The sequence below is a fragment of the Lagenorhynchus albirostris genome, chromosome 2 (genome assembly GCF_949774975.1).
Source record: "Lagenorhynchus albirostris chromosome 2, mLagAlb1.1, whole genome shotgun sequence".
Taxonomy (NCBI): Eukaryota; Metazoa; Chordata; class Mammalia; order Artiodactyla; family Delphinidae; genus Lagenorhynchus; species Lagenorhynchus albirostris.
Window position 1 is genome coordinate 46,423,884 of NC_083096.1, and position 19,755 is coordinate 46,443,638.

At 43.7% G+C, this 19,755-nt stretch overlaps 2 protein-coding genes across 4 annotated transcripts in view; one reads left to right on the forward strand and one right to left on the reverse strand.

The window, feature by feature from the left end:
• COLGALT2 (collagen beta(1-O)galactosyltransferase 2) overlaps nucleotides 1-10,852 on the forward strand; it is a 147,170-nt gene extending 136,318 nt beyond the window's left edge. The window contains exons 13-15 of the mRNA XM_060131833.1: nucleotides 7,938-8,027; nucleotides 8,402-8,602; nucleotides 9,268-10,852. The gene's annotated coding sequence lies outside the window, so the exon portion shown is untranslated. The remainder of the gene's footprint in view (nucleotides 1-7,937; nucleotides 8,028-8,401; nucleotides 8,603-9,267) is intronic.
• Nucleotides 10,658-19,755, reverse strand: part of RGL1 (ral guanine nucleotide dissociation stimulator like 1) — a 276,917-nt gene continuing 267,819 nt past the window's right edge. For all 3 annotated transcript variants that reach the window (XM_060131812.1, XM_060131802.1, XM_060131823.1), the window contains 2 exons: nucleotides 15,749-15,863; nucleotides 10,658-13,080 (listed from right to left, as the gene is read on the reverse strand). In XM_060131812.1, the coding sequence (XP_059987795.1) occupies nucleotides 12,893-13,080; nucleotides 15,749-15,863 (303 nt within the window). In that variant the 3' untranslated portion in view covers nucleotides 10,658-12,892. The remainder of the gene's footprint in view (nucleotides 13,081-15,748; nucleotides 15,864-19,755) is intronic.

Consider the following 19,755-nt stretch of genomic DNA (forward strand, 5'->3'; position numbering starts at 1 on the left):
GGGTAGGACCGAAGAGTCAGCTGTGTGTTGGGGTTATTGACAGGAAACAGTCTTGAGACCCGATCATGATGGCAAGGCGGCTACCCTCCTGCTCCAGACTATTCTCACGAACGCAGAGGCCGTTGTTTCTGGGGGGAATTCTAAGTTTGGTTGCTCTCCTGACAGACAATGCAGAGATTTCCGGTAAAATGCTGGTGTCGGAAACAAAATTCCCGTTCAGCTACACACATGGGAATATTTTCACTTACAGTTGGAACAAATCCATCTAATTAGTAACTGTAAGATAAAGATGAGTTTTCCCAAGAGGCTTCTACAATGTGCTTTAAAGACATTCTTTCCAAGTAAGTGATCTTTATGACTGACAAGAAATTAATTCAGTGAGGATTTAACTAATGACAAGGTGAGAGTTAAAGTGAGGCTGGTCATTTGATAAAATAGCATGTCATGGATGGTCTGTTCAGAAACCTCAGCACAGGCAGCCTTGGAAATCATTTCACCCACATTTTATGTTTTGTGGGGATGTTTGTTATCTCAGAGAGAACCTTCCTTCCCTGGAGACTTCCTGATTAAATGTGTCAGTGGGAGGGGAGCCAGGAGGAGAGAGCAGTGACATGGGAGGGGACTCCCTGTGAGTGGGCTGATGGCATTCCCTAAATCGAGCAGGGTGGCTGAGACAAGGGTGAAGAGTCTGGCCAGTGGTGGCCAGTATGTTGTTTTTGGTTTTGTTTTTGCCTGCTTGGAAAAGAGAGAAATGATAGGTTTTAGTACATTGTGTTAACAGATTACATAGAAAATGGTGCCTTCTCTTTAATTTTTAATTAAAAAATTTTTTTTAGTTGAAATATAGTTGATTTACAATGTTATGTTAGTTTCAATGTACAGTGAAGTGATTCAATTATATATGTGTATATGTATGTGAATATATACTTTTTTACCTTCTCTTCCATTATCGGTTATTATAAGATATTGAGTATAGGTCCCTGTGCTATACAGTAGGTCCTTTTTGGTCGTCTATTTTATATAGAGTAGTATGTATATGTTAATCCCAAACTCCTAATTTATCCCCGCCTCTCCTTTTGGTAACTGTAAGTTTGTTTTCTATGTCTGTGAGTCTATTTGTTTTGTAAATAAGTTCATTTGTATCATTTTTTTTTTATTCCACATATAAGCGCTATCATGATATTTGTCTGTCTGGATTACTTAGTATGATAATCTCTAGGTCCATCTGTGTTACTGCAGATGGCATTATTTCATTCTTTTTAATGACAGAGTAATATCCCATTGTGTAATATATGTGTGTGTATATCATATATATACACATTATATATGTGTATATGTGCCACATCTTCTTTATCCATTCATCTGTTGATGGACACTTAGGTTGCCTCCATGTCTTGGCCATTGTAAATACTGCTGTTATGAACACTGGGGTGCATGTATCTTTTCCAATTATGGTTTTCTCCAGGTATATGCCCAGGAGTGGGAATGCTGAATCACATGGTAGCTCTATTTTTAGATTTTTAAGGAACCTCCATACTCTTCTCCATAGTGGCTGTATCAATTTATATTCCCAACAACAATGTAGGAGGATTCCTTTTTCTCCATACCCTCTCTAGCATTTATTATTTGTAGACTTTTTGATGATGGTCATTCTGAACAGTGTGAGGTGGTACCTCATTATAGTTTTGATTTTCATTTCTCTAATAATTAGTGATGTTGAGCATCTTTTCATGTGCTTTTGGTCATCTGTATGTATTTTTTTGAGAAATGTCTATTTAGATCTTCTGCCCATTTTTTGATTGGGTTTTTGTTTTTTTGATATTGAGCTGTATGAACTGTTTATATATTTTGGAGATTAATCCCTTGTCAGTAGCATCATTTGCAAATATTTTCTCCCATTCTGTAGGCTGTCTTTTTGTTTATGGTTTCCTTTGCTGTGCAGAAGATTTTAAGTCTAATTAGGTCCCATTTGTTTTTGATTGTTCCTGATTTTAGAGGAAATGTTTTCAGCTTTTAGCATTACGTATGATGTTAGCTGTGGGTTTGTCACATATGGCCTATATTATGTTGAGGTAGGTTTCCTCTGTGCCCACTTTCTGGCGAGTTTTTATTGTAAATGGATGTGGAATTTTATCAAGCTTTTTCTGCATCTATTGAGATGACCATATGGTTTTTATTCTTCAATTCGTTAATGTGGGGTATCACACTGATTGATTTGCAGATATTGAAAAATCCTTGCATTCCTGGGATAAATCCCACTAGATCATTGTATGTGATCCTTTTAATGTCTTTTTGGATTCTGTTTGCTAATATTTTGTTGAGGATTTTTGTGTCTATGTTCATCAGTGATAATTGGCTTGTAATTTTCTTTTTTTGTAGTATCCTTGTCTGGTTTTGGTATCAGAGTGATGGTGGCCTCATTGAGTTTGGAAATGTTCCTTCCTCTGCAATTTTTTGAAATAGTTTCAGAAGGATAGGTATTAACTCTTCTCTAAATGTTTGATAGAATTTCCCTGTGAAGCCATCTGGTCCTGGACTTTTGTTTGTTGGGAGTTTTTAAATCAGTTTCAATTTCAGCACTTGTGATTGGTCTGTTCATATATTCTATTTCTTCCTGGCTAAGTCTTGAGAGATTGTACCTTTTTAAGAATTTGTCCATTTTTCAAGGTTGTCTATTTTATTGGCATATAGTTGATAGTAGTAGTTTCTCATGAACCTTTGTATTTCTGTGGTGTCAGTTGTAACTTCTTTTTCATTTCTAATTTTATTGATTTGGAGCCCTCTCCCTTTTTTTCTTGATGAGTCTGGCTAAAGGTTTATCAATTTTGTTTATCTTTTCAAAGAATCAGCTTTTAGGGCTTCCCTGGTGGTGCAGTGGTTGAGAGTCCGCCTGCCGATGCAGGGGACATGGGTTCGTGCCCCGGTCCAGGAAGATCCCACATGCTGCGGAGTGGCTGCGCCCGTGAGCCATGGCTGCTGGCCCTGCGCGTCCGGAGCCTGTGCTCTGCAACGGGAGAGGCCACAACAGTGAGAGGCCCACGTATCACAAAAAAAAAAAAAAAAAAAAAAAGAATCAGCTTTTAGTTTCATTGATTTTTTTCTATTGTTTTTTAGTCTCTATTTTATTTATGTCTGCTCTGAGCTTTATGATTTCTTTTCTTCTAACTTTGGGATTTGTTTGTTCTTCTTTCTCTAGTTGCTTTAGGTGTAAGGTTAGGTTGTTTATTTGAGGTTTTTCTTGTTTCCTGAGGTAAGTTTGTATAGCTATAAACTTCCCTCTTAGAACTGCTTTTGCTGTGTCTCATTGGTTTTGGATCATTATGTTTTCATTTTCATTTGTCTCTAGGTATTTTTTTTATTTCCTCTTTGACTTCTTTAGTGACCCATTAGTTGTTTAGTAGCATATTGTTTTGGTTGTTTAGTAGCAGGTTGGTTAGCCTCCAGGTGTTTGTGGGGGGGGGGCGGTTTGCAGTTTTTTTCTTGTAGTTGATTTCTAATCTTATAACATTGTGGTTGGAAAAGATGCTTGATACAATTTCAATTTTCTTAAGTTTACTGAAGCTTGCTTTGTGACCCAGCATGAGATGTATTCTGGAGAATGTTCCATGTGCACTTGAAAAGAATGTGTATTCTGCTACTTTGGGATGGAATGCTCTATAAATATCAATTAAGTCTATCCAGTCTAATGTGTCACTTAAGGCCTGTGTTTCCTTACTGAGTTTTCTGTCTGGATGTTCTGTCCATTGATGTAAGTGGGGTGTTAAAGTCTCCCACTATTATTGTGTTACTGTTGAGTTCGCCTTTTATGGCTGTTCGCATTTGCCTTATATATATTGAGTTGCTCCTATGTTGGGTGCATATATATTTACAATTGTCATATTTTCTTCTTGGATTGATCCTGGATCATTATGTAGTGTCCTTCTTTGTCTCTTGTAACAGTCTTAATTTAAAGTCTATTTTGTCTCATATGAGTACTGCTACTCCAGCTTTCTTTTGATTTCCATTTGCATGGAATACCTTTTTCCATCCCCTTGCTTTCAGTCTGTATGTGTCTCTAGATCTGAAGTGGGTCTCTTGTAGACAGCATATATACAGGTCTTATTTTTGTATCCATTCAGCCTATCTGTCTTTTGGTTGGAGCATTTAATCCATGTACATAGCTATATGTATGTTCTTATTGCCATTTTATTAATTATTTTGGATTTGTTTTTGCAGGTCTTTTTTCTTCCCTTCCTCTTTTGTTCTCTCCTCTTGTATTTTGACGACTATCTTTAGTGTTGTGTTTGGATTCTGTTTACTTGTGTGTATATCTATTAATCCATTTTTGGTTTACCATTACCATGAGGTTTTGATATATGTATGTTTTGATATTTGTCTGTGTATATATATGATTGTTTTAAGTTGCTGGTCTTTTCATTTCAAATGCATTTCAAGATTCCGCATTTGTACTCTCATCCTCTCACAATTATTGGTTCAGATAATCATATTTGTGTGTGGATGATTTCCTGCATTTACTGTATGTTTGCCTTTACCAGTGAGCTTTCCCATCTTGTAATTTTCTTGTACCTAGTTGTGGCCTTTTCTTTTCCACCTAAAGAAGTTCCTTTAGCATTTGTTGTAAAGCTGGTTTGGTGGTGCTGAATTCTTTTAGCTTTTGCTTGTCTGTAAAGCTTTTGATTTCTCCATCAAATCTGAATGGGAGCCTTTCTGGGTAGAGTATTCTTGGTTGTAGGTTTTTCCCTTTCATCACTTTAAATATATCATGCCACTCCCTTCTGGCCTGCAGAGTTTCTTCTAAAAAATAAGCTGATAACCTTATGAGGATTCTCTTGTATATTATTTGTTGTTTTTCCCTTGTTGATTTTAATATGTTCTCTTTATTTTTAATTTTTGTCAATTTGATTACTATGTGTCCTGGTGTGTTCCTCCTTGTATTGATCCTGTATGGGACTCTCTGTGCTTCCTGGACTTTGGTGATTGTTTCCTTTTCCATGGTAGGGAAGTTTTCAGCTATTATCTTTTCACATATCTTCTCAGGCTCTTTCTCTTATTCTTCTTCTGGGACCCCTATAATATGAATGTTGGTGCGTTTGATATTGTCCCAGAGGTCTCTCAGACTGTGCTTTTTTCTTTTTATTCCTTTTTCTTTATTTTATCCCGTGACAGTGATTTCCACCACTCTGTCTTCCAGCTCACTTATCTGTTCTTCTGCCTCATTTATTCTGCTATTGATTCCTTCTTGTGTTTTTCATTTCAGTTATTGTATTCTTCAACTCTGTTTGGTTCTTTATTTTTTCTAACTCTTTGTTAAAAACTTCTTGTAACTTCTATGCTCTGTGTGCATCCATTCTTTTCCTGAGTTCTTGGGTCATCTTTACAATCATTACTCTGAATGGTTTCTCAGGTAGATAGCCTATCTCCACATCACTTAGTTATCCTTCTGGGGTTTTATCTTGTTCCTTCATCTGGAACTTATTCCTCTGCCATCTCATTTTGTCTAAACTTCTATTTGTATTTTTATATGTGTGGAAGGTTAGTTACATTTCTTGACCTTGGAGAAGTGGCCTCCGCTGTAGGGGATGTCCTATGTGTCCCAGCAGTCCACTTCCCTCTCATCACCCAGTGTCTGGGCACCAGCTGGTCCCAGGGTAGGGTATTTGTAGACTTAGCGCCGCAGGCTGTGGGACTGTATATTTCTTGCTTCTGGTGTCTGCCCCCTGGTGGGTGAGGCTGGTTTAGAGGCTTGTGCAGGCTTCCTGGTGGGAGGAGAAAATGGTGCCTTCTCTTATTATGCAAACGGAATGAGGAAATGGCTTGAATTGCAGCATGAAGAGTTTAGGTGTGCTTTCAGGAAGAATTATTAAATACTGAATGGGTTCCAGGCAAGTGGTGGAATGGCTCCATTAAAATTTGTTGTTGGGCTGGAAAGTGGCTTCCTTTCTGGTCTATAGATTTGCCTAAGATGGCCTGTGTCTTAGCCTCCACCCGTAGGTGTACTGATATTGAGATGATCTTAGCTCGGGTCCCTCCTGCCACACCAGGGAGGCTACTCACAACCCCAAACCGCCTTCCTGTATGCCCTCAAAAGGGATGGAAAGAATGAAGGATCACCTCTGAACACTGGTTTCTCTTTAATTTACTGAGTTTATTTTTTCTGCCCCTCCCTGGAGTTTCTTCAGCTTGGCTTCCTCTGCTGTGGGCACTTTGACCAAATCTCTACGTCTGAACACCAGCTTCGTGCCCCACCCCCCCGATGGTCCAGAGGAGGCTCCTCTGGGTGCTTCCTGTTCTAGGGGAGGCTGGGCAGGCATCTGGGCTCTTGCTCATGAGGGAACATGATTTTCAGTGTCCTGGACAGCGCTTGCTCTCTATTCTTCAGAGAAGATTAGAAAATAACTTGTGACAAAGTGTCCTCTCCCAAAGGGAACTGGCAGTTCGGGGAAGACCCTCAGAGAGGAGTTGAGATGTTTGTATTGATGGTGTGGTCTGAAGGGTTTTAACTGCTCTGTAAAATGCCAGCATGAATTGGGAAGACTTGAAGGGGATATTACTGTTTAGAATGGCCACAGGGAGGAAACCATGCCCATAGCTGAGCAGGGAGGGGACAGATGAGGGGTGCAGGCCTTAGGGAATTAGAGGGGAGAGGAAAGAGGCAGCTTCCAGGGCACAGCACAGAGGTTCAAGTCCAGGAGAGAAGTGCAAGGGCCAAAGGGATAAGAAAACAGATTCAGGCTCATTAGTGGAGAAGTGAGCCTGGTGCACAGGCTGGAAAGGGAGGGAACCAGAGGGAAAAAAATAGTAGGAGAGGCTTGGAATTGAAGTGGCAACCCCAGCCCTTAAAATGACTATTTTATCCTTGCAAACCTGCAACAACGGGAGAGGCTGAGGTGGCCGTGAGCTGGACAGCATGCAAAGGAATAATTGGGATGCCCAGGGCCCCCAGTGCCTGTGGAACAGCAACAATTCACTGTCCTGCATGTGAGTCATCCCTGGGCAGAGGGAGAGTCAGAGCAGAGAGCCCCATTCTGCAGGGAAAGAAAGATACAGGTCTGGGAGAACAGGGGAATGGGGGCTCAGCTTCTGGTGAGAGACCTGTCCCCCCCTGACCACAGAAGGAATCCAAAAAGGGTGGGGACCCTGACAGGAATCACCTTAGGCTCTGGGAGGGGGATGCTCCAGCTCAGGGCCGTTTCACACGGGCCAGTGGCTTCCTTCCGAGTCCGCCCAGTGTGTGTCCCTGTGCAGCCTCAGCCCCGCCAGGAGGCACTGTGGTCAGGGCTGCGCTGGGCCCACACTCCCCTCTCCCCAGCCTCTTTGGAGTGGGTCTGTGGAGCAAGCTGCAGGAGCCCTGGCTGCCCTCCAGCTCTGTGAGTCAATCTTTCCCCAAAGCAGCAGCAGGCTCAGTTTTCCCAGGGTGCTGTTCAAGCATCTGAAGTCCCATGTCTGAGTGTCACATCTGCCCTGTGTCATTGCTTATTAGGGAAGGAGGCTGGAGGGCTTCTAAGAAGACAGCACGCCCCCCCCTTAGGCCACGAGCTTCCCGGGAATAACAGCAGTGAACTCTTAAAGCAAGCACCAGAGGGAAGTGCTTTCTTTACATGTGCTGTGTAATGTAATATACTACATGAACCTCCAGAAGTAGGAACTATTTTCAATCCCCACTTTTTAGATGAAGCAATAGCTAAATGACTTACCTAAGATAGTAAGTGGGCTGGGAGTCAAGAGCTAGGCAGTCAGATCCCACCCACACCAAACTGCAACCATGCAAAGCTTCTAGAGAGAAAGTTTGCCTCATTTCTTGCTTCCTCACTAACATCTAATGTTTCTGTCGCTTTCTCTCTCATACACACACAGCCTGATGTATAAAAAAAGCTCGGCAACCCCATCCCCTGTTTACTTCTCATCTATGAAATCTCATCTATTAATTTTTTTTTTAGCTGATTAGACCAATTCGCTGGCTTGCTGGAGGCTTGGACGTCAGATGTTGTATAAACGAGGATCATCAGAAGTAGACATCTGGGGGCAAGGTATTATTTAGAATGCTTCTCCCATTTAGAATGCTTCTCTCCCATTTTGAAACTGGTGCCCTGGTATTGGGCTGGCCAAAAAGTTCGTTCGGGTTTTTTCCAGGAGCTGGTATGAAAAGCCCGAACGAACTTTTTGGCCAGCCCATCTTTTTTTAAAACGGCTGGAGCAATCTAGAAACAGTTTAAATCATTGACTTTTCGTCTTTTTTCAACTTGACTTACCGGTACCCTTTGTGTGGGAGAGTGTGACTGCAGCACAAAATGTTGCTCTGAGTTGAGACAATCGTAGGAATAAAAATGATTTCTTTTGAGGAAACTGTGACGAAGTACTCGATACTGATCACTGGTGTTCGCTCCTTTAACTCCTCATTCAGTTGGTGCTTTTCACCCACCCCACGAGTTCATCACGCATCCTAGGTGGGAGTTAACTTGCAATGCCATCCTGGTCCTTACGGCCCCGTTTCCCCATCTGCAAGATGAAATGATGCTCAGGATATCAGGCAGCAGTTCTCCGACCGGCAGCAGATCTCTCCTTGGAGACTTGACAGAACCAACCAGATGCACATCTAACCAAGGTAGCCTGTGGAAATTCACATGTAGCTTTTGGAAATTCACATGGTTGGAAGGCTGGGGATAGAGCCAACAGACCCCAGGCATCCTGTCCAGCTCCAGCAGGCTGTAGAGGAGCATCTGTCAGGAAAGCCCAGTCCACTGTGACACCCACATAGCAGGGTTTGGTCATTCAGAGCCCTGCCCTTGACCTTTGGCAACTGACGTAACTGCTCTGGGCCTCAGCCTCGGGATCTGTAATACAAGGGCCAGGACTACATGATTTGTAAGATTCCTTCCAACCCTTAAGAAAATGTTAAATATCTCAAACTGTTAAATAAGTGAATTGCCTCCACACAGTTTTCTGGGTAGAGATGTTGAGAAACCACACCAAGTGGTGGTTTTCTAATTCAGAGTCTTAAATTAACTAAATTTGGCTTCTATTTGAATCTCACAGTTTATGTGGAAACACTTTAAATTTCCTAGATTTTTTAAAATTTGACATACACCTACATCTGCAAAGTAGCTCCTAGTTTAAAGTAGGGACCACATGAGAAGCATGTAAACTGGTGGTGACCGCATGTTAGAAATAAATTCTATAAGGCTAATTCTAAACAAAATTAAATTACTCTTGTTTTTTCTCCTCCTTTGAGCACCTCTCTTTCTTCAACCCTTCCTTTGCTCTGTGCAGCCCCCATCTCAAGTCCTCACTGCCATCTCCTCCAAACACTTTTCGGAGAATGTGGGAAGATGAACAAAGCCATGCACCCTAGTGAGAAGACAGAACTCCTTTGTGCGGGGACGGAAATGCTCGTCTAGTCCAGGTGCCCTCCTACATTTCCCCACCTCCCCTACGTTTAGATTGGAGCCATAGACTGGCCAACGGACTGTGAATGGAAGTGATGTGGTCCCTTTCGTCTAAGGCAGTCAGGAAGAGTTGTGAGTTTTCTCTACCATCACTGGGAGTTGAAAGAAAAATCTGAGATGGCGGAGTTGCAAGAGGGAAGCTGCCTGGACCCTTGGAGCCGCTAAGGAGAGCTGCCCGATTTGCAATACCTAGTTCAGTTTTCAACGTGTCATATCTTAAGTTACTGAGATTTCATGGTTTGTTACTTTAGTCTAGGCTAGCCTAATAATCCCTTCCAGAATTATTTCATTTTAACAGAGATCTTAGGGGAAACGGTAACTCAAAACAGGACAGAAATAACTTTTCATAGTGGAACTGTGGATACAGGTTGTAACTGGTGCCGTTGCGGCAGCCCTGTAGAAAAAGAGGGTTGACATCGGGGCAACTTCTCGATACCACTAAAAATAAATACTGTATGCCTCTAATGGTCCTGTGCTGCATGGCAAATTTGAAAAGGCTCCAAAGAAGGAAATTTTAAGACATTATTCCTTCAGGCAAAATCTCACCAAGCTGCTTCTGCAGGGAGGCAAAACAAGGGAACCCATTTTCTCAAATGATCTTGAAAACATAGTCACCTAGTGCCAGACATAGAAATCCCTTTTTTTCCTGCCCATATTATCGATTATTAAAACACCTACTTGGCTTTCTCCACTATCCCACAAGGACCCAGAAAACTTGATAATTTGGATCCATTTAGGAATCCCTTTTTTTTTTGGAAACAATGTGACGGAATGACAACATGCATCTGTTGAATGAAGCTGCCTTTTGGGAAGACCTTGTTTCCTTCCTTCCACAGAGGCCCTCCCGGCTTCCGGAGCACCGTGGACGGTTTCAAGAATTGTGCAGATGGTAGCAGTTGGAGACTCAGGAAAGGCTGTCAAAAAGAAGGCAAAGTACTGCCTTGGATCCCAACTCTAAGTTTGATTTTATACAAGGTGTCCCCAGCCAAACTACTCCTAAGAATGCTGTCCAGCAAGGCATCACATCTGATGGCAGTCTCCTAAGACGTCATTCTTTCCCCTAAATGCGCATGACACTTACCAGTGGAGAGGGTCCCTCCTAACTGTGCCACTGGCTTTCCCTCTGCTCCCTCCAACTGAACCAGCATGGGCTTCCAAAATGCTCCTTGACATACCTGGAACCCAGATCCACCAGATTAATACTCCAGATACAATCCCTTTGGGTCTGGCCGCACATGCCAACCAAGTCCCAAGCCAGTTTATTAATTTGACCGAAAGGTAAACAGATGATGGAGATGCAGAAAGACAAGCATATGCGAGCAGCTAAAAGTATTAACCCGGCTGTCCACCAGGAAACAAATTTAAGACATTTAAAGTGGCATTAAATAAATGAGGCTACGTTTTATCTACTTGTAACTTCCATTGTCTTTTTTAAAAAAGGAAAAAAAATATATATATATTTTACATTGCAGTATAGAAATCTAGACTCTACATGTACAGTATAAATACACAAGGCGAGCACGTGGGCACAACACGTATGTCTTGGTAGCCGCGCCCTAAACCAGGCCAACAGTTCTACATTTTCTTCTTGACCTTCCAACCAAGAAATTCAGGCTGAGGCTATGTTTCCTTCAGTCCCCATGACGTCTAGCACCCTGGCCATCCCTCCTCCACGCACAGAAGCACAAATCGAACCAGCCTCGCAAACACAGAACAAAAAGTGCTTTTCAACTAGTTGAAACCAGTCGGTCTTTACAATGCGGTCTGATCTAGAAAGACCTAAAGGAAATCTGAAGCCTTCCTGGCTCATTCTCGTTCTTGGGTCCACCGCCACAAATCTCTAGCCTTTCCCTGGTGTTTCTTGCAGATTTCATATGGCTATTTATGTAACATAGATCACACATAACCTTTGGGAGCTGTCTTACAGGATAGGAGGAAAAAAAAAGCTCCACGTTACAATCCGCACTTCATATCTGGGTTCATTCTTTATTTTTGGAATAAAAACCTGGTATTTTGAGAATTTTCTTCTTAAAAAGGACAACATTCTGAAAGTGCTTCTTAAACGTGTCAACATCCCACGTATGGCTTTGTAGTTCAAACCCCAGCCACAGCTCAGATTTGGAAGGGAGAGGATGATGGTGGTACTGGAGACAAAAGTGTCACTTAACAGTGATACTGTGATACCAAGTGTGGAAACCTGAAAAAAAAAAAGTTATTGATTCCATCTGGAAGAATGTACCTCTTTAGAAACGAGTTGGATAATATACGGAGCCCCATTTCTTTCCCCATGACTAGGCACAGGAAGGCTATAAAAGTTAATAAGTAAAACAGGACACTGCTCTCAGCAGTGAACATCTTCCGAGGGGCTAATCACAGAGCAATCGCTCTTCAGAAGTCGTTCACAGGCTCAAAATCATCAGTTATAGTCAATCGCAGTAGGAATTTCTACACCTGAGGAACAAATTGCACGTAATATAGAGGTACTGCGATCCAGATGGCAAAAGACTGCAGACATGTAGTTTCACATGCAAAAGGCAATCAGAAAAAAACAATGAAGTAGTGGCATTCCGAGACAGATCAGGGTCCACATGAGTCATCCTCCTTTTGTGCTTTCCTTTCTGGCTGATAAGTTACCAAAGAACATGGCTGTATGTGCAAGAATGATTGTGATATGTTCTTTAGGGGCGGGGAGGGAAACAAACAATGAAGTTGCCAGAAATCAAAATGGGCTTGTGTTGCCTCCAGAGGTGTCACAACGGCTGGACCAGTGGCTCCGACAGTCCTCCAAAGCTGCTCCTAGCCCTCCCTGGGGTAGCAGAAATTGGCCGATGCAAGCAGAGGTCAAAGCCACTGGCTCATCCAAAGCCTTTCCGAGGAGGCCTTTCATTCAGCCCGTGGCAGTTCCCGCCTCTGCGGTTGTTCTTTTCTGGTGGCACTTGATCGAGAAAGTAATCCTCTCCCTTTATAAAGATAGTCTGGACTGCTTATAATACTGGCACCAAGGACACTCTGTATTCCTAGGGTTGATTCCGTTTACTTGGAAGGTATGAGACGAGGTTCTCAGTTCCTTCTAGTTCCCTGTAAAAAGTGACCTCGACTTCCCAGGCCATTGTGCAAATTTGTTTCTCCATAGTCCAGAATATCCCATAAGTCCCTCATATTTATATATATACACACACATACCAAATATGTGTACATACATATATATTTATAAATGTGGGTAATTTTGCATTTCGGTCTCAGGTCAAAGAGAATCATCCTTTCCGTGTCAAGTTCGTCTCCGATTGCCCCACGACGCCTGTCATAGTGCCTTGCACACCAGAGGTACTCAATAAATATCTGTCCACCTCACCAATGATCCTCTAACACTGGGTGGCAGCTGCAATCACCACGGCCTGTTCTCAGCCCCACCCTGCCTTTGGCAAGCAAGGGGCCACTGGTCTCTCCTTTCAGAGGGTGATTTTGCTGTGTCTGTTGCTCCAGCAGCCCCGTTTGGCTGTCCTGGGCAACGTCAGGCTGGTCCGGCTACGCAGTTTTACTTGCTCTTCCACAGAATTCTTTTTGCGTAAGATGAAGTCAAAGTTCACTTGGCTGTTCATGGCATAGAAGACGTTTGCTGAGTCTGGGATCACGAGTTCTAAAAAAGATGAGGAAAGAGAAGGTAGTCAGCTCGTGTAGGTCAGCCCAGCACTGACCATGGCAGGTGGAAATTCTGCTCAGACACACGGCTGGGACTATGGCCCTTTGTCCCTGGAATGCAAACGGAACCAGACAGTGACCACCACTCCCTCCCCGCAAATCGGTTCCAACAATTTCCCAATCCCAAGTTAAAAAACCTAAGTGCGAATCCAATCTTAGAAATTCAAGCCACGAACCAAATGCGCAAATGCAGGATGTTTTAGCTGGAAAGAAGTGCAGTAGGAAGCAGAGGCCTACAGGAGTTAAAAGACATTCCCAAGAGCACAGCTCGTCAGGGGCAGAACTGGGACCCAAACCTGGGTTTCCAGCCTCCCGCAGGTCATTTTCCACTCCACTATGCAGTTTTTCACAGAGACTAAGCGAATCCAATAACACGGGAAAAAGGCAGAAAATCTACACCGTTTTCCAGAACTCTTTACTTGGAAAATCAAAATATTTTTTAATTAATCCCAAATCAAACCAGTATGTTACACCATTTGAGGCCTTGCTTCCTTAAGAACTTGCATTTTAATATTAAAGGGCAACCAAATAAGACAGTATCTATCTCTTAACATTTAAACCATTGCCTACTGCAGTGACTCCCACCTATATAGATAGCTGCAATTTTTGAACAAGGATTATTCCAAGCATAATATGAAGTTATTGAGCAAAGTGATCTGAATTCATTTTTATTTTTAAAAGAAGCTATTACTCTTTAGCACTCAGGGGTAATGGATAGCTTAAAAAACCAACAGGGAATAAAAAAGGTAAAATGTGCAAGTCTTGCTTTGCGGCAGTGGAGTGACGGAGGCAACCAGGAGAGGTGTCTGCCTGCAGAACTGGATTAAGTCGACCTTATGTTAACTTCGACCACTGAGATTCCACAGCACGACTGATGCAATCAGGTTCTGCGTGACTCCGCTACATTTTGCACAAATGTTCCATAAAGGATAACTCCCTTCAAGTGTCCCCAGTCTCCTGCCCACATATTCCTGGGTCAGTAACAACCTACCTCACAGCTATATATCAACATATCTCCAATACGGTACACTTTGGGGTGCGTTATTTCCTGTCATAATCACCCATGATGCACAAGGAACCAGTAGGGTATTGTCGCCATTTAACTAATTAAGGACCAAGGCCCAGGGAGGTCAAGCAGCCCACCTGCCACCACACAGCTGGTGAAGCTGGGCCCCAGCTGCATTCCGGGACTCCTGGACCTTCACACCCACTGGCTTCACCTTGGCGTGTTGGTTTGTGGACGACACGGTAAAACCCAAGAGACCACTTTTCAGGCTTGGACTTTTAACAGTAACTACATTAAAAGATGAAACTGAGAAAGGTTTGCCCCACGACCTTGGGCTCAGCTGGATGAAAGAAAACTTCCAAGAATTTTCTCAGAGGCTATAGTTTTTCATCGCTAAGAAAAGGTACGACTCCAACTTCGCCTACTCTCGTCGGGGCCCGAGATCTAGCCCTGGGTGATTTGTTGGTCAAATGGAGTATGAATAACTGCTCCCTTCCATCATCCCCGCCTTGTATAATTCTTCTTTTCCTTTCTAGGGGGAATGCTTGTTGGGGAACAGCCCTCCCTTGAGACACTTGCATTGGTCTGTGCTGGGTCTGTCAGCAGACAGGGTTGGCCTCAGTCAACAGTATTGGCTGTTCCTTGTGCACTTGGAAAAGAGACTCAGTCTGCCTGAGTCTCCTTCTCGGATGTGACACGGCATAGAGGAGTTACCTACCAGCTCGCCTCCTACCCCTCAACAAATACAACCCCAATTCAGATTAGCAAATCGATACATGCAGGGGGATTATGTGCCTGGAGTTTTCATAAAAGGGATTTCTTCAACTAATGGACTCCTAGGCAAACTGGAGCATTTCATAATCACCAGTTCTTTGCCTCAGTAAGTGTGAGGTAAAGAACCTTCCAATCCTGGCGCTGGAAGCTTTTGCCTCTTGAAGATCAATCATGAATAAAGATAACTGAAGGACAGACTCTCATAAGTGGTTAAACTGAAACCATGAGAAATTATCACAGGAACTGCGACCTTTCTGGACACACACTATTGGTTAATGGAGGTGCGTGACAGTCTGCAAAGAGCCAACAGACCCCGTCCATCCCCCAACTCCTGACACAGGGAGCGACCTCTTCCTACAGGAAGGCTTGAGGAGAAGTTTACAGAGAACGGGCGGGAGGAACGCTCAGCAAAACCGCAGAAAGCAACAAGGGTTGCTGGGGGACCAGCCTGAGACACTTGATTCTACAAGCGAGGTGATGGCATATGGCTCCCGGCAACGCCGCCCTAGCGTGATTAAAAACCCTCACTTGGGCTTCCCTGGTGGCGCAGTGGTTGGGAGTCCGCCTGCCGATGTAGGGGACACGGGTTCGTGCCCCGGTCCGGGAGGATCCCACATGCCGCGGAGCGACTAAGCCCGTGAGCCATGGCCGCTAAGCCTGCGCGTCCGGAGCCTGTGCTCCGCAACGGGAGAGGCCAGAACAGTGAGAGGCCCGCGTACCGAAAACAACAACAACCCTCACTTGGTTCCATTTAAGAAAGACATTGTGTCCACTTTCCGTCTTCTCACACTGGGGCAATCTGCCTTGAGAAGGAACACGCGCCTACCTTTGTCCTCCGAGATGACCTGTACCAGCTCGTACCCCTCAGCCGGGTCCGAGTCCAGATTGTGCTTCAACATCGCCCTCTGGATCACGGCGGGAGTTTTATCCTGGCTCGTCAACTGGAAAGACAATGAAAGGGTGTGTAAAGCATTTAGCTTCATGTCTCCTGGAAGAGTTGTGCTGACCTTCTTATTCTTGCTGTCTTGTGCCTTCCTGGGAGAAATGGCCAGGTGGAATGAGAAAGGACCAAGAGCCAGCACTCCTAAGTTCCAGTCCTGGCTCCATCCTCAGATAACAGGTCATCTTTTCTCTCGGTCACCTGCTCTCTCAGAGCCACAGTGTCTTAACCCCATCAAAACAGAGAGACTGGGTGCCTTGCCAGTTCCAATGGAGGTTCCGGTGGAAGAATATATATGAGGGAATTGTGAAAAATGCACAGCGTTTGCAGTCCTGGGCCAAAATTATCCTCACCTGTTGAGCACTGGTTACAACCTGTGGGTCAGAACGGCCACGGTTCTGCACACTGACCATTTCAAAAAGCACAAGTGGGTCTACAACCCAGGAATCCCACCCCTAGGTATCTACCAAGAAAAATAAAAGCATTATGTCCACGAAAGGACTTGTACACAAACATTCATAGCAGATTTATTCGTAACAGCCCCAAAGTGGAATCAACCTGCATCTCCATCAATAGGAGAACAGGGGAGGATAAAGACAGTGTAGTGCGTTCACGATAAGAGCACGACTCAGCAGCTAGAGGGAGCTGAGAACTGAAACATGCAACAATGTGATGCATCTCACAAACATCACGGGTGAGCCAGAGAAAGCAGCCGCAGAAGATGACACGCTGCAGGAGTCTGTTCTTTCAAAAACAGGCCAAATTAACCTGTGGGGTTAGAAAACTAGCTAACCCTATCTTCAACTAAGGTTAAAGCAGGATTGAAGGGGCATAAGGGAATTTTGGACGGGGCGGATAAAAAATGTTATTTATCTAGACTTGGGGTGGTGGTTATATAACAGAAGTATACATATGTAACTATATGTATACATATATATGGTTATAGTTATAAAAACCCAAAGAACTGAACACTTCAGATCTATGTATGTAATTACATGTAAATTACGCTTCAATAAAAATGAGCTTCTAAGTGTTTAAAAATAATAAATCTAACATTTTTTAAAGTGCAAGTTAAGCCTCCTCTCACCCCAATTCTCCCCTTCATCTCTGCCCATCAGCCAGCTATTCTCAGGGTGCTCAGAGCAACAGGAAAAGGGGGCTGACTTATGTACTATCCCTTGGGTGATTTCTTTAAATTTGAAAGAAAGCAAAATGAAACACAATTATTCTTACTTAAAAATAAAAGCTGGGCTTCCCTGGTGGTGCAGTGGTTGAGAGTCCGCCTGCCGATGCAGGGGACACGGGTTCGTGCCCCGGTCCGGGAGGATCCCACATGCCGCAGAGTGGCTGGGCCCGTGAGCCATGGCCGCTGGGCCTGCGTGTCCGGAGCCTGTGCTCCACAACGGGAGAGGCCTCAGCGGTGAGAGGCCCGTGTATCACAAAAGAAAAAAAAAAAAAAAAAATCTGTTCTCACCAAGAGGTAAGAGGAGAGAGACAGCCAAAAAAAAGAAGAGATGACGACATAGTAGTCTGATTTTTTCCAAGAAACTGTTATTGTGAGCCCAAGGATGTCTGGGCCCACAGGCCTCCCTCCAATCTGGGGCAGCAGCTGTATTTGTGATTCAGTAAACAATATGCATTACAATGGGGTCCCTATAAGTGACAAAGACCGTGCTCAAGGGTCTGTTACCAAAACATCTGGCACCTCCTTACACAAGGGAGAAAGAGATGCATACAAAATTCTAAAGGAGAAAAATAAATTTTTTTATAGTCTAAAGGAAGTACTCCTGCAGCTGGATCAAACTGGTCCAGGAGCATAAAAAGCCAGAGGAGAAAGGACACCAACTTGGGGGATGGTTGTTGGGTTAAGGTGGTTAATGTTAAGTTATCAGCTTTAAACCTACCTAAGGAGAAAACCAGGCTACGCTTGTTTTACCTTAAACCTCCCCAGGTGTGTCCAAACAAGGATGGGCTGGCCGAGGGCTTTCCTTGAGAGTCTGTCACTTTGTACCATAAACGCTACTGCGGGGAAATGATGATCACAGACAATACTAACAGCTCAGCCGTGCAGCCTTACGCTGATATCCTGAACCAGCACTGGCCAATAGATACATATAGTTCGAGTCTCATCTGTAATTTAATTAATTAATTTTATTTTATTTTTATTTTTTTTAGTTTTTTTTTAATGTGGACCATTTTTAAAGTCTTTATTGAATTTGTTACAATATTGCTTCTGTTTTATGTTTTTTCTGGCTGCGAGGCACGTGGGATCTCAGCTCCCTGACCAGGGATCGAACCCACACCCCCTGCGTTGGAAGGCAAAGTCTTAACCACTGGACCGCCAGGGAAGTCCCTCATCCGTGATTTTAAATACCTAGTAGCCACATTTAAATTTTTTTCAAAAGGGAAATTTTAATATTTTACTTAACCCAATATGTCCAAAATATTGTATCAGCATAAAATCAATACAAAATTGTTAATAAGATATTTTACGTTCTCATTATTGTTATTTTTTTGTACCAAGCCTTCAAATACCTGGTGTGTATTTCACACTTACAGCATATCTCAATTTGGACTTTGCCCATTTCAAATGCTCGGCCACCACCTGTGGCTAGTGATTACGATACTGAACGGTGCTTGGGTGTCACCCTCATACACCTTAAATAGGAATGCGAAACATCCCCTGTGCCCTCCCCGGAGCTTAGTTTTCTAACGCCACAGGTTGGGCCTGCTTTTGAAAGATCAGACTCCGGCAGGATGCGGGATATCTGATTTCTTTGGCTCAACGTGGTGTTTTAGAGGTTCATCCACATCGCTGCGTGTTCAGCTCTCGGTTCCTTTTAGTTCAGAGACACCGTAGTTACCCAGCTGGCACTTAACTCCCCTGGTTGGCATATGTGAGAGAAGCCATGTGAGTAAACCACCCTGAAAATACAATAATGCGACTGACGACCTCAGCTGCCTGGCGGCGCCCCTTCCTCTCGGACACTCCCTTATCGCCCCTCCCTCACTACCACGTGGGTTCCGCCTCAGCCCTTCCTCACTCGCTGCGTGACCGCATCCAGCCGGTGGAGCTGGACAACTCCCAGCGTTAGACCCCAGCACCACCAGCCTTGCACCAACCTGTGTTTCTCACCATCTACTAGCTGATGCCATTTGGATGTCCTGTGGTGACCTTGGATTAAGTGCACCCCAAACCCCCTGCTCCAGTAGTTACACTGCACTGGACAGGACCACCAACCATCCGGCTGCCTGGACAACCTTTCGTCCTCCCTCTTCCACTCGCCCAGAACAGTAACCAAAAAGTTCATAACTAAATGGATGAATTCCATAATTCTAACTTAGAAAAATCTTGCAAAAATCCATACCATCTCCAGCCACATGACCATCATTCAAACCCTTAACACGTCCTACATGGAATATAACGGCAGCTTCTAACTCGCTCCGCCACCTCCAATCTACTCCCCCTGCACTTCTGAATCAGGTCTCCACAATGCCAGCTACTTCTCTAAAGAACAAATCTGATCGCCACCTAAAAGCCTGCCATAAGACTCTACTGCAAGATTAACACAAACTCCTTCATGAGGCCCGCAGGCCCTTTACAATCTGATCTGACCTCTATTAAAGTATTTAATACGTTTTGAAAAATGCTTTATGATCTCCTTTTTGATTATAAGTTCCTCAAAGACAGAAATGTCTCATTCATCTCCCTGTTCCCAAAGCCTGGTCCAATGACTAGTACACAACTAATGTTCAAGAAATATTTTGTTGATTCAGTGAATGCTTTAGTAAAGCTTTTCTTCAGATGTTAAAAGACAGTGACTCCTTATCACTTACATCATATTCAAAGCTGAGCTTATAAGCAGTCAGTGTGGCTCGAAGAAGGCAAGTCA